General features: G+C 51.5%; 1 protein-coding gene across 1 annotated transcript; it reads left to right on the top strand.

The window, feature by feature from the left end:
• The first annotated feature begins 6,667 nt into the window (after nt 1-6,667).
• On the top strand, nt 6,668-9,498 carry LOC134146210 (C-signal-like). Its single transcript, XM_062586489.1, has 6 exons — nt 6,668-6,814; nt 7,309-7,360; nt 7,780-7,967; nt 8,322-8,480; nt 8,867-8,986; nt 9,289-9,498. The coding sequence occupies exons 1-6, from the start codon at nt 6,668-6,670 to the stop codon at nt 9,400-9,402; spliced, it is 780 nt and encodes a 259-aa protein (XP_062442473.1). The 3' UTR covers nt 9,403-9,498.
• Nucleotides 9,499-12,086: the final 2,588 nt, after the last annotated feature.

Below are 12,086 nucleotides of genomic sequence, written 5' to 3'. Positions count from 1 at the left end.
CAGGATTCAGTCCAAGCTGGGGAGATACCCAGATTCTTTGGGGTAATTATTCTAACTAGATAACCTAGATAAAATAGTTAATAAGGATGCAGAACTAGCTCAGCAGGCCAGAGGGAAAAGAAATTCCTGATTGGCAAATGATCCAAACTGGGATTATAACAATGCAGGAGATGGAGCCATATGCCAAACAGGACTCCAAAATTTAGCAGAGCCAATGAGGATATATGGCAAGGTAAGAGTAAATTGGACTAAAGTACAGGAATGTAGACAGCAGCTAGACAAACATCCTAGCGACTCCTGGGGAGGCTTTGGCAAGCCCTGCTAAAATATGGGGGAATGACCCCATGAAACTTCAATGATGCGCTTGCAACTAGTGTTTTTGTAGATCAAGCAGCCCCCGACACATGAAAGTATTTTAAAGAACATACGCCAGGCTGGCAAAGGGAAACTTTACAAAAGATTTTAAGTAGTGGCTCTAGTAGGGACTTTGTAAGTGAAAGAAAGGGATTGAGGAGGAGAAAGGCCAAGCCTGGGGTTCTCGTCGAGACCAGGAAGCAAGGGAAGAAGTTGAGAACAGAGCGAAAGAAGAGAGTGTTGCTATCGTGGGAATTTAAAACACTTGCAGTGGGAATGCCCCCTTCAGCCATGAGGCCTGACTAGGGAAGGAAATTACCAGCGCAAAGAGTTAGTGCGTGAAAGAAATCATTCACAATGACTACAGGCGGGAGATTCTGACAGCTCTTGGGGGAGATAAGATCTAGGGATTTTTAGTTTGTGAGGCATCCACTTGGATCAGAAGGGATATATAATAGGAAAAGCGGAGGAACAAGAAGTTGAATTTTTAGTGGATATGGGAGCCGTGTTATCTCCTTTAAATTTTACCCTAAAAGGATTTGAAACCAAAGATAGGGTATTAAGACATGGAATCACTGGAGAAGAAAGCAAAAGAGAGAAAAAGCTTAAGTGAACTCCGATTAGTAACAATAGGAAACAAAAGTGTATGGGGGAGATTTGCATTAGCTGAAGTATCTCCAGCACGTGTCCTGGGAAGAGATCTTCTGCAAACCCTGGATGTCGAATTGTGTTTATCACCCAGTGAAACGGGTTCAATAATTACGGGGATGAGTGTGATTAAACCTAAGGTCCGAACCCCAGGGTGAAAGTACCCAAAGTGTTAAATGGAGTAAAACCAGTACGGATGTTGACTTACCAGCTTCAGCCCAACCTGGGATCTTGAAAACAAAGGGAGGAACCCCACCAGCAGTAAAACAGTATCCAGTTCCCCAAGAAGCCAGGAAAAGCATATAAAAATAAATAGACTGAGATATAGCTGGGGGATTCTGAGAGTATGTGTTTTACCATATGATACTTCCATACGCTCTGTAAAATAATAATAATAATAAAAGAATAAACTAGATAGAGCTGGAGATCCAGCATAGCCTTTGTATAAGATTTGCGGACTATCAGTCAACATATGGTGACTCCTCCTCCAGCGGTACCTGATCCTTCTGCAAACACTGCATTGGGCTGGATATTTTACTGTGATCACTTAACTGCTGCATTTCTTTTTTTTAGCATTCCAATAGATGAAAAGAGCCAGCCCTAATTTGCTTTACTTGGAAATGACAGCCGTTAACACGGACGTGACTTCTGCAAGGGTTACTGGGTCTCTACCATATTCGCCCAAATACTGGAAAAAAAAAAAAGATTTGAAAGATATTGAGTTTCCTGGTGGATCGATTTTAAGACAATATGCAGATGATTTATTGATAACAAGCAAAATTCTGATGATTGTTTAAAGGATACTGTATATTTATCAACTGCATTAGCAACTAAAGGGCATTGTGCATCTCCATCTAAGCTCCAGCTGTGTTGCACAGAGCTGAAGTATTGGAGATTCATTCTGAAGGAGGGACAGCAAATAATTAATCCAGAAAGGATAAAAGCCATAGCTGAAAATCCTCACAACAGGCCACATACCTGAAACCCTAGAAAGTGACACTGTCTATACCCCTGTGTAAGTCAGAGGTGTTCTCACTGCAGCTACAAGCAGTCCTGCATTCCTGTGCCTCACACTCCAGAAGGGAGGATATCAGGACTTTGAGATAAGGGGCAGTGTTAATTATGGTCCTCTGGGCTTAACTCCTTCTGTCAGGACCTTGAGAGACAACACCTGCTTTCGCTGCTGGGACAGGGTTAATTGTTACGGTCTGAAATTAACTCCTTCTTACGCCAGCTATGAGATTTCCCATGTGACAGGACAAGAGGCAATGGGCAAAAACTGAACACAGGAAGTTCCGCCTGAACGTGAGGGGGAATTTCTTCACTGTGAGAGTGACGGAGCAGTGGAAGAGGTTGCCCAGAGAGGTTGTGGAGTCTCCTTCTCTGGAGATATTCAAGGCCCACCTGGATGCAACCCTGTCTAACATGCTCTAGGTGACCCTGCTTGAGCAGGGAGGTTGGACTAGATGGTCTCCAGAGGTCCCTTCCAAGCTTACTGATTCTATGATTCTACAATCTCTCCTTAGGACCACTGTTACAAGAGTAAAGCAGTTATTCACAGTCACTCAAACTCCTTTCTTCAGTGCTGAAGAGCGCTCAAGGCAGTGAACCTGGAACCTGTCGCTGGGCATGTTCAGTCACCTTCCCCATGACTGTGTGCGTGATCGATCGTCGTAACAGTGACGGAGGAGAGTTGTACCCTGCAGAGGGACTGCGACTGCATAAGGAGAACAGCATCAGGCCTAGTGACTCCGCCTCCACCTTCCCCTGAAGGATGTGAACAGGTTGGCCCCAGAGGCTGTGCTGGACTCTTTGCAGGTAGGTGACAGTGGATCTGCCAACTTGTGGAACCCCTCGGGACTGGGATGCCCTTCTGCAGTTACTTCCCTGGGATTGAGTGTACGTGGCTGCTGCGGCAGCGGTGGGTAGGATCGATTAGAACTGGCTGGTCTTAGTTCATTCATTTGGGTAGTTCTGTGGGACACCCAGAATGGCCCGAAACAACCCTTGGGGTTGTCATCAGCAGAAGTTCTCTTTGGAAGACATTTAGCAATACCAGGAACTTACATCCTGGCCCGAGCCAGCCTCTTAGATGGAGGTGAACGGTGAACACGGTGTATCTTTCAATTACAAGAAAGTTTTAAAAAGAAAAGGGAACAGGCTCAATGATTTCAGCCTGTACCTCCAGAAGTACAAGCGCATAATTTACAGTCAGGGTTTTCTCAAAATTCTATATTGATACCTAAGTGGAAAGGACCGTTTCAAGTTCTAACAACTTAAACAGCTGTTAAAGTTTGGGGCAAAGGTCCACGGATCCATTATTCTAGAGTTAAGAAGGCTCCTCTTAAACTTAAGATAAGAAGAAACTATTATGGACCTCTGGGGTTTACTTCCATTACTATTGGTTGCTGCTAGTCAAGCTTGGAAAACCTTACGTTGAGACCAAAATTTATATTTGATCCTAGCTCAAAATACCACTCAAATATTACACAAGAATGATTGCTGCATATGTACACAAATGCCCCAAAGCAGTAATCAACAGTGAGTATCCTTAGCTGGAATAGTTTTAAATGACTCACACACACACACACACACACACACACAAAAAAAAAAAAAAAAAAAAAAAAAAAAGAAGAAGAAGAAGAAGAAAGGAAAACAGAGTGGAATCATACAAGTAATTGGACTATCATCTCTGGTCCACTCACACATTTAAGTCTTTCTGTGGTCTGGTGGGATGAAAATGATACATCCTGTATAACTGTAAACGAAGGGTTTTATTATGACCCAGATTATGGCAATTGCAATAATGATGTATATATAGTAGAAGAAATCAGTCAGACTGTTACGAGTGAACTTGGTGATGTTGCAGGGGTGTTAACTCCACAGAGTTTAGGAGGTATTAGTTGTGCAGAAATGAGGCTTGTAAAGTCTTACCTCCTTGGTAGATAGGTACTTGTACGTTAGGGGTGATATTCCCCAGAATTAGGATAATATCTGAGCTGCAGGGAGTAGGATGGGTGACAACACCTACAGGAAGAGAAAGAAGAGCGGTACCTCCCAATCCGCTATCATTTCAATCTACAGCTTTCCATTCATTTGTTAGATGGTTCATCCCCTGGCTGGGAGTTAGTGAATTAGAGAAAGCTATAGTGAATACATCGGCAGTCATGGAAAGGAATGGAAATGCCACCTCAGATGCAATAAATACCACACAAAAAGAGGTAACGGAGATTTCAAAGGTTGAATTGCAAAACAGAATGGCTTTTGATATGATGTCAGCCTCCCGTGGAGGAGTGTGTGCTGTTGTGAACTCTAGCTGTTGAACATACATTGATGAGACAAGGAGAATAAATGTAGACCTTGGAATAATAAAACAACAAGTAGGTATATTACAGCAAGTGCAAAAAGATAGTAGCTCCCTAGGATCTGAAGAAATTTGGCACAAATTAACTTCATGGTTTACCAAATTGGAACTGGTTGAAGAAATTATTTTTGCTAATTCTTTTTATTATAACTATATGTGTAATTGCTTGTATAATGATTCAATGCCGAAATTGTTGTTCTAACCTTTGCCTTAGCTATAGCAAACCGATATAATGAGGGTAATAGCTGGCTAGCTATAAGTCCTCAAAAGAAAAGGAGGGATTGATACTGACCCTCAAGGAGCAGGATGGTTCCTCCTGTGTGGAGGCAATGCTGACAACTATATTGAGTTTGACAAGATGAAGGAACTTCATCGTATCCTGTCCTTGAGTAGAATAGATAGAGGAATTTCTGCTGGCTGTAACATTTTTCAGACAATTAAGTATTGTGCAACTGGGCCAAGAGTGAATAAAGCATGCATGAGAAATAATAAGTTCAACTAAAGGACACAGTGAGGAAGACTATCGACGACCACCAGAGGACCCTAGAAGACCACCTGAGGGGAGGAATGTCCATGCATCAAAGACATCTACATATGATAATGAAGTTCTAGGGTAAGTAATGAATATGTTGATGAATTCCTGGAAAAATGATGAATATGTATGCAGTAGTTGTATTTAATCTCTAAAGCTAGATGCCTTGGCACGCACATGAGGTGGAGAGATCCCCTGCGCGTCTGGCACTGTCATGATAAAGAATGCCTGCTTTCTGACACTTCAAAATTGAGTCTTAGAGAGTTTGATTTGCCGACTTACGGTAACAACTGCAGTTTACTAAACTTACTGGAGCAGCAAGTTTCCTCCATTCCTCATGTCCCAATCAGGACAGCCAAAGGGTCCGCTATTTCCAGATGAAAAGTCACCACCCAGCCCTAAGCTGTAGGGTTCGGGAAAGTGCAGTAGAGTTTGGAAAGCCTATCGGAGATTCCCATAAACATAACAGCAGCAGCAATGGCACCTATAACTAAGCTTCACCGCTGCCTTATTAGAATTGTTAGTGAAAGAAAAATCAATCTTCAGCTGCTTACAAGCAGCTTACAAGAAGCCCTTGGCTGAGGAACTTTGGTGAGATTCAGACCTCAGGAGTCTGGACCAGAGAACCGTCCATGGGCTTGGAAAAAGAGGAACGGCTTTATGCACTGTCCGAGATAGCTAAAAATGGCTTATAGTTCCCCATAGATCCATCAGGAGGTTTAGAGACATGGCATAAATGCCAACACATTTATTACGACACGATAGATTAAAGATACTAAAGGTAATTCAGTCATGCACCCATTCCCCAGGCTAACAAAGAAGAGCATAATTCCATAAGAAACACTAGAACCGCCCTTTGTGCAAACACGAAGCTGGGTGTGAACACAACGGAGCTTTCATTAATCCTTAGCAGAGGTGTGGTTGCATTTGCGTGGAAAGTTGACTCGAGTTGTGCCTAGCTTGGTAACACAGAAAGCCCCTGTAAGTGAAATGTGGCTGTCTGTGCTCATGAGTGAAAGGCATACAGTCCCACACTGCACGTCCTGGCTGTAAAGCCTGGACCAAGCTATTGGGCAGCACACTGGTGGCAGGATCCGGCTCCACTAGTGCCAGTGCAGAGCTGTCTGCACCTAGCTCCTATGGGCGTGGTGGACAGGGGGGCTTTGACGAAGGTGCTTATCCTTGCAGAAAGACAACCGAGGGCCCGTGAGTCCTCCTGCAACCCCAGCAGAAGGGCTGCTCCACTCAGGACTGCTTCCACAGTATGCTTTTGTGGGACAATCTGGGATGGCACATCTACTTGGAAGACAGGGGAGAGCAGAGCAGCCTCCTGCAGTTCCATCTGAGGGGTTCTGAAAACCAGCAGAAGGGGAATGCGTTCAACCTCCGACTGGTGTTGTATGGGAAAGACACAGAAATGCTGTGAAGTTGTCAGGCCCACCTGAGCCATGGGGCACCCTGCATCCCTTCCAATGGCTGCTCCCTCCCTCCTCCCTCAGCACGCCTTCTCCTGGGCAGATTGCCCCATTGCTCCTGCTTCACGGGGTCAAGCTGCAGGCAGCTCAGAAGCCACGTGACTTTTGCCCTTTGGAGAGATGAGGGCTGGTGCCCAGGCAGGAACTGGGTCCTAGAGAGCTGGAGAGACTGTACCTAGAGCGAAGTCTTTGCGCAAGCCTGAGTGGGTGGGGTGGCAGTCGAAGAGGCTGTAAGAAGCATTAGGGAAGTGAGTGAGCTAGGCAAGCTAGAGCAGAGGCAGGAGGAGCAGCAGCATGGCAGGGCTTTGTGTCCACTCTGCTCTGGTCACTGGGGCCAATCGAGGAATCGGCCTGGGAATTGTCAAGCAGCTCCTGCAGATGTCAAACCCACCCGAGTGGGTCTTTGCAGCCTGCCGGGACCCCAAGGGAGAGCGAGCACAGGTGAGGCTCAGCGGAGCTGACTTTGCTGGGGGGTGGAAGCACAGGCCATCACGTGCTGCCCGGGGGGCATGTTTGGGCCAGGAGAAGATTTGTAAGGGCTCAGATGGGAAGCTGCAACCCTGCACCGCAGTTGCCAGGGCACAGGGCAGCCCAGCTGGCACGGCCGCGCGACGAGCTGCGCATGGGGTGTGCAGAGAGGCTAGGGCTCCTGGAGGACAGGCAGGGAGCTCCTGGCACAGCCTGACACTCATCTCCTCAAGGGCTAGAGGGAAAGGCTTGAGTCTGCAACAGGAGGGCAGAGGGTGAAGTAGTGGCATGCGACGTGTGCAGGAGGCACGGAGCCCTGTCCGGCTGGAGCAGGGCACCCAGGGTAGGGTGCTGGGCATGGGGCAGTGCAGGGACAGCGCAGGAGTGACAGTGGCTGTGCCTGGGACAGGCTGAGAGCTGACGTCTGCCCAGGTGTCCCTGCCTCTCTGTTGTGCCCTCTCTTGCAGGAGTTACAGCATTTGGCCTCCAAGCACGCCAACCTGGTCATCATCCCGCTTGGTAGGTGCTCCTGGCTGTGCCCCAAGGGTGAGGGGCCCTTCCCAGGCTCCCCTCGTTAACCAGCACTGTCTGCTCCCACAGCCCAGCCACTCACCTGGCATGCTGTGCACACCGCAGCAACCCAGTGAGAGGTGGGAGCGGTGCCAACAGTCCCAGCACGTAGTGGGGGAAGCAGGCCCACTGCTGTCACTCCTGCCCACAGCCTGTCTCCAGCCATGCCGGAGACTCCTGCCTTCCTGTCTGGCAGGGAGTGGCCCTGCGCTCCTCTCTCCTCTGGGCCCCCCTTTCTCCCATGTGCCCTGATTCCTGCCCCAGCACATCCCTGAGGGCACATGGGGCTCCTGTGCCCTCGCATCAGGCCATCATGCGAGGCACAAAGGGGAAGCAGCCACTTACCTCGCTCTGTGTTGGCCCTGTAGAAGTCACTGACCCCACCAGCATCCAGGCAGCTGCAGGCAGAGTCAGGGAGCACCTGAAGGACTCTGGGCTGAACCTCCTCATCAACAACGCTGGCATTATAAAACCAAGCTCTTTGGAAACTGAGACTGTGGAGAACATGTCCCAGGTGTATGCCACCAACACGATTGGGCCCCTGCTGGTGAGCCAGGTGAGAACCCCCACCTGTGGCTTTGCAGCTCTGCTCCAGAGAACATTGCTTCCCCTTGGCTCCAGCTCCTGGAGCTGGGAGATCCCAGGCAGGTGGGAAGGGCTGAAGGGAAGGGCCTGCTCTCTGCTCCAGAGCCCAGTGGGCTCTCGTCCTGACAACAGCCTTGCATTCTCCAGCTCAGATGGGGAGTGCAAGGAGTCATGGGTCAGTGCCAAGGAGCAGGAACCTTGTGGTCTGAGGCTATGAGAGCAGGAATATGCTCACTGATTTGGTGCTGACGTGATGCAGTGTGGAAGGAGCAGCTAGAAACTCCTGAAGTGCATCCGCACAGGCCCTTCTTTCCTCTTGTTGCAGGCATTCCTGCCCTTGCTGAAGAAGGCTGCCCAGGGAAGCTCGAGCTCTGAGCTGAGCTGCAGCAAGGCAGCCATCATCAACATGTCCAGCTATGGTGGCTCCATAGAGGAAGTCCATGCATGGGAATATGTGCAATGTATCTCATACCGCTGCAGCAAGGTACTGCCATGCTGTGCTGGCACACCGTGAGCCCGGACAATATTTTCTCTCCCAAACACCCTCCAAGTCCTCTTGTGACTCCCCTGCCTCCCTCCCTCCTTCCCTCCTGACATCTCTCTCCACTTGCAACAGTTCTTGGGAGTCCCTTTCTCCCTCTCATGGCACTCGCCTCCTTCCTGTCCATGTCAGGAGATGCTGTATGCCACTTCCCAGCCTCATTCTCTGCTGTGCTGAGTGGCTGTGCCTGGAGACTGTGGCAGCACTGTGTGTCGCAGGGAGCTCTGCTTGCCTGCCCTCCTCTGCCCCTGCCTTGGGGTCTGCACATGTTCCCTAGGGGAGGGCACTGTTGTCCTCCCCATGGTGATCCTTGTGGTGCCTCCTTGCAGGCTGCTCTGAACATGCTCACCAAGTGCCAGTCCTTGGGGTACCGGCAACACGGCATCCTCTGCGCTGCTCTCCACCCTGGCTGGGTGCAAACGGACATGGGGAGCTCAGCAGGACACAAGGTAGGATTTTTCTGGGGCAGGCCCAGAAGAACCTCATTGTTCAGGAACCCAGAGCGTCCTGTGTACCAAACATCCTGAGAGCTGCCGGGCTCCAGTGGAGCTGTGTGGACAATGCTCGGAGCTTGTCGTACAGGAGGGAAGGAGATGGCAGGCAGGGAGCCTTCCTGCAAAGTGCTGCTGTCTCCTCACTTCACTCACCCCAGGGAGCCATGGGCTCAGGGAGGCGCTGGCCAAAGCAGGAGCCTGCTCTGACCCTTAGAAGGCCTTGGGCACAAAGTTGTGTTTCTCCTCTGTCCCTGCAGCCCCCACTGACGGTGGACGTGAGCGTACAAGGAATGCTGAATGTGCTCTGCTCCCTCTCCGAGAAGGACACGGGGACTTTCCTGGACTGGGAAGGGAAAGCACTGCCCTGGTGAGACGCCAGCCCAGCGTCATGCCCGGATCCTGGCAGCAGGTCCCTTTGCTGCGCTGCGCTGTGCCGTGCCCATGTCCTCAATAAACCCATGTCCATGAGCAGCAGTGCTGCCGTGTCCATCTGTGACTGCAACCGGATGTGTGTGTGGGGTATGAACTTGCAGAGGGCAGCCTTCTTCCTACACAGGACTCGTTAGCGTTTTGTGTAGCAGTGCCACCAGGCTAGCTCTCCTGACTCATGGCTGTGCATGGGGATCCCCATGAGTGACGGCCTGTGGGTTCCGTGGGAAGGTAACCGTGCTCTGGAAACATGGTCTCCAGGAAGCAAATTATCCCGGGGCAGGTGTCCCAGGCTGGTGCCTGTCTCTGAGGAGCTGGGTCACCCCAGGGGCTGTGGGGCCCACATGGGTGCTGAGGGAAGGCAGCACAGGGCTGGCAAAGACCCTGAGCAGCAGTCGGGCTCCCTATCCCCAGCTGGCTGTGCTCAGGTGCCACGTGGACACCACTCCAGCCTGGGATAGCTCAGTGGGGCTGGGGAGTCACGGGAACTCATGCACCCTCTTTTGCAGCTGGGGCTGGGGCTGCTGGGCTGCAAAAGAGGGTTGCTCTACAGCAAACTGTGTCCTGCCTCCTGCATCCTCTGCCACGGGTCCGGAGCCCACCGGGAACTCCTGGTCCCAGCGACGCAAGGTGGGACGCAAGGCACTCGCACAGGCAAGGGGCAGTGCAAGGAGAGCTGGTCTTCAGGCTCAGCCAGAAGCTACCAACCCATCAGGGAGCTCAGGGTGGCATGTCCTGTCCCTGTCTGGATGCTCTGCGGATGCAGCTCACCCAGGACATGGAGGCTGCTAGCTGAGGCGAGGGCTGCGGAATGGTGCCCGGGGCATGCCCAGCTGGACAAGGCTCCTGCAGGGAACAGGGGAGCTCTAGCCTGAGGACAGTGACCCCCAGCCCCTGGGAGGGCAGGAGGCAGGCTCAGTGCGCGTGAGGCCGTCTGCTTCAGAGAGGGATGGAGCACATGCCCCAGGCATTGCTGGCAGCATGCATGTCGAGGGTGGAGAAGGGCTCCCAGCATGTCCCTGGGGGTCGCCAGCAGGTTGGGCTGTGGATGCGTGGGGACATGGCAGGTCAGCTGGGTCCTCGCACTTCCCCTGGGGCCAGCTCCACACTGACAGCCCAGGGCCAGTGAGACTTGGCCCCATGGTGACAGCCTGGGGCCAATGGGGAGTGGTCCCCACTCCTGCCCGCAGGCCCCAAATGCACCCCAGGGGTGCCTGAGCAGAGGAGTGAGATGCTTCCAGGCACTGCTTCTGACTCCAGGCCTCCATCAGCAAGGCTGTGAGATGCACCTGGGCCCCGTCCGGGCCAGAAGGGGCTGAGTGGCCACGTGTCTGTGCCAAATGCATGGCCTGGGGTGCTGCTGCTCCCTTTTCCCCTACCTGTAGCAGGGAAGGGTGGTCATGGGAGCCCTTTTCCCACCCCTTACTGCTCTGATGGGTGGGTTGGGGCCTGGATATCCGTGCAGCCGGCACACCACAGCTTGTGGCCTGCTTGCTGCTGGCTCTGGTCCAGGATATTGTCCTGACAGCCGGTGTCATCACACAACATCCTCTCTTGTGATACTCTTTCCCCATGGTACCACACCTGCTGCCATGGCACAGCTACTGCCCTGTAATCACACCTGCAGCTCTTCTGCCAAGGGCAGCACATCTCTCATGGTATCTTGTCTGTCATGAAACACTTCAGTCAAGGTAGCATGTGCACTGCAACAGCAGATACAGCATGGCACCTATTTGTCATGCGGGGTTTTACAGTGGTGACGTATCCATTACAACGGCACATCTGCCACAATACGCCATGTCTCACAGCAGGGCTCTGCTGGGGGCTGCACACCTCTTGCAATAGCACATCTATCCTAGTGTTTCATCATCATGAATCTTGTCCCTCAGGCCAGCACACCAATCCTCTTGGTACTCCCCCAGGCTTTTGAGATGCTCTTCTCCTGAGATGTATCACAAATGGCATGTGTTCTGCATCTACCCGTCTGTCACAGTGTGCGGCAGCAGCCGGAAGCCCTTGTGCTCGGTGCCCTCAGATGATCCAACTGATCTTGGCTCTCTGGGTGCCCTTTGTCATTTCCCCCACTCCCCTCCCTGCTATTCTTTCCTGGACCCAGCGTTGGCAGGACTGCCATGGCCTATGGCCCCTGCTCCTTGCCCCACCGGAGCAGCTCCAGACCTTCCACCTCTGCGTGTGTAGAGAGACAGACTTCAGAGGCTGGCTCTAGGGCTTCAGGACTGAAGTGCTGCTGTCCTCCCCAAGAGGTGGGGTTATGGCGGCATACGGAGGAATGGGCGGACCCAGCCCCTTCCCTGCACACCACAGTATCTTCCAGGTCCCCATGTCAGTCTCCACCGAGCCGGGATGGATCACTGTGCACAAGATCCCCTTGTCCTTGAACTCTGCAGCCATGCCCCTTCTCACTACATTCTGTGCAGCCTGGAAGAGGCGTCATCTTGCCAGCATGACTCAGAGGAGTGGATGGATGTTGGGGTGCCTGTAGGCAGGAGTGGTGGTATTCGCTAGCCAGAAACTGTGTGTGGCCGGGAAATGGGACTTTACCCTGCAGTAAAGCATTGGCACAACCACCCCAAAAAGCTCTGTTCCGGATGCTGCTGATCCCAGG

Source organism: Rhea pennata, chromosome 13, assembly GCF_028389875.1.
Source record: "Rhea pennata isolate bPtePen1 chromosome 13, bPtePen1.pri, whole genome shotgun sequence".
Taxonomy (NCBI): domain Eukaryota; kingdom Metazoa; phylum Chordata; class Aves; order Rheiformes; family Rheidae; genus Rhea; species Rhea pennata.
The sequence above is the reverse complement of the archived record's forward strand: the minus strand, read 5'-3'. Positions and strand labels throughout refer to the sequence as shown.

Excerpts from the sequence above, each read along its gene's own strand:
- LOC134146210 (XM_062586489.1), top strand. The coding sequence starts at position 6,668 with ATGGCAGGGCTTTGTGTCCACTCTGCTCTGGTCACTGGGGCCAATCGA. Across the intron at positions 6,815-7,308 it reads CCAAGGGAGAGCGAGCACAG|GAGTTACAGCATTTGGCCTC; the intron begins GTGAGGCTCAGC and ends CCTCTCTTGCAG. Across the intron at positions 8,481-8,866 it reads TCTCATACCGCTGCAGCAAG|GCTGCTCTGAACATGCTCAC; the intron begins GTACTGCCATGC and ends GCCTCCTTGCAG.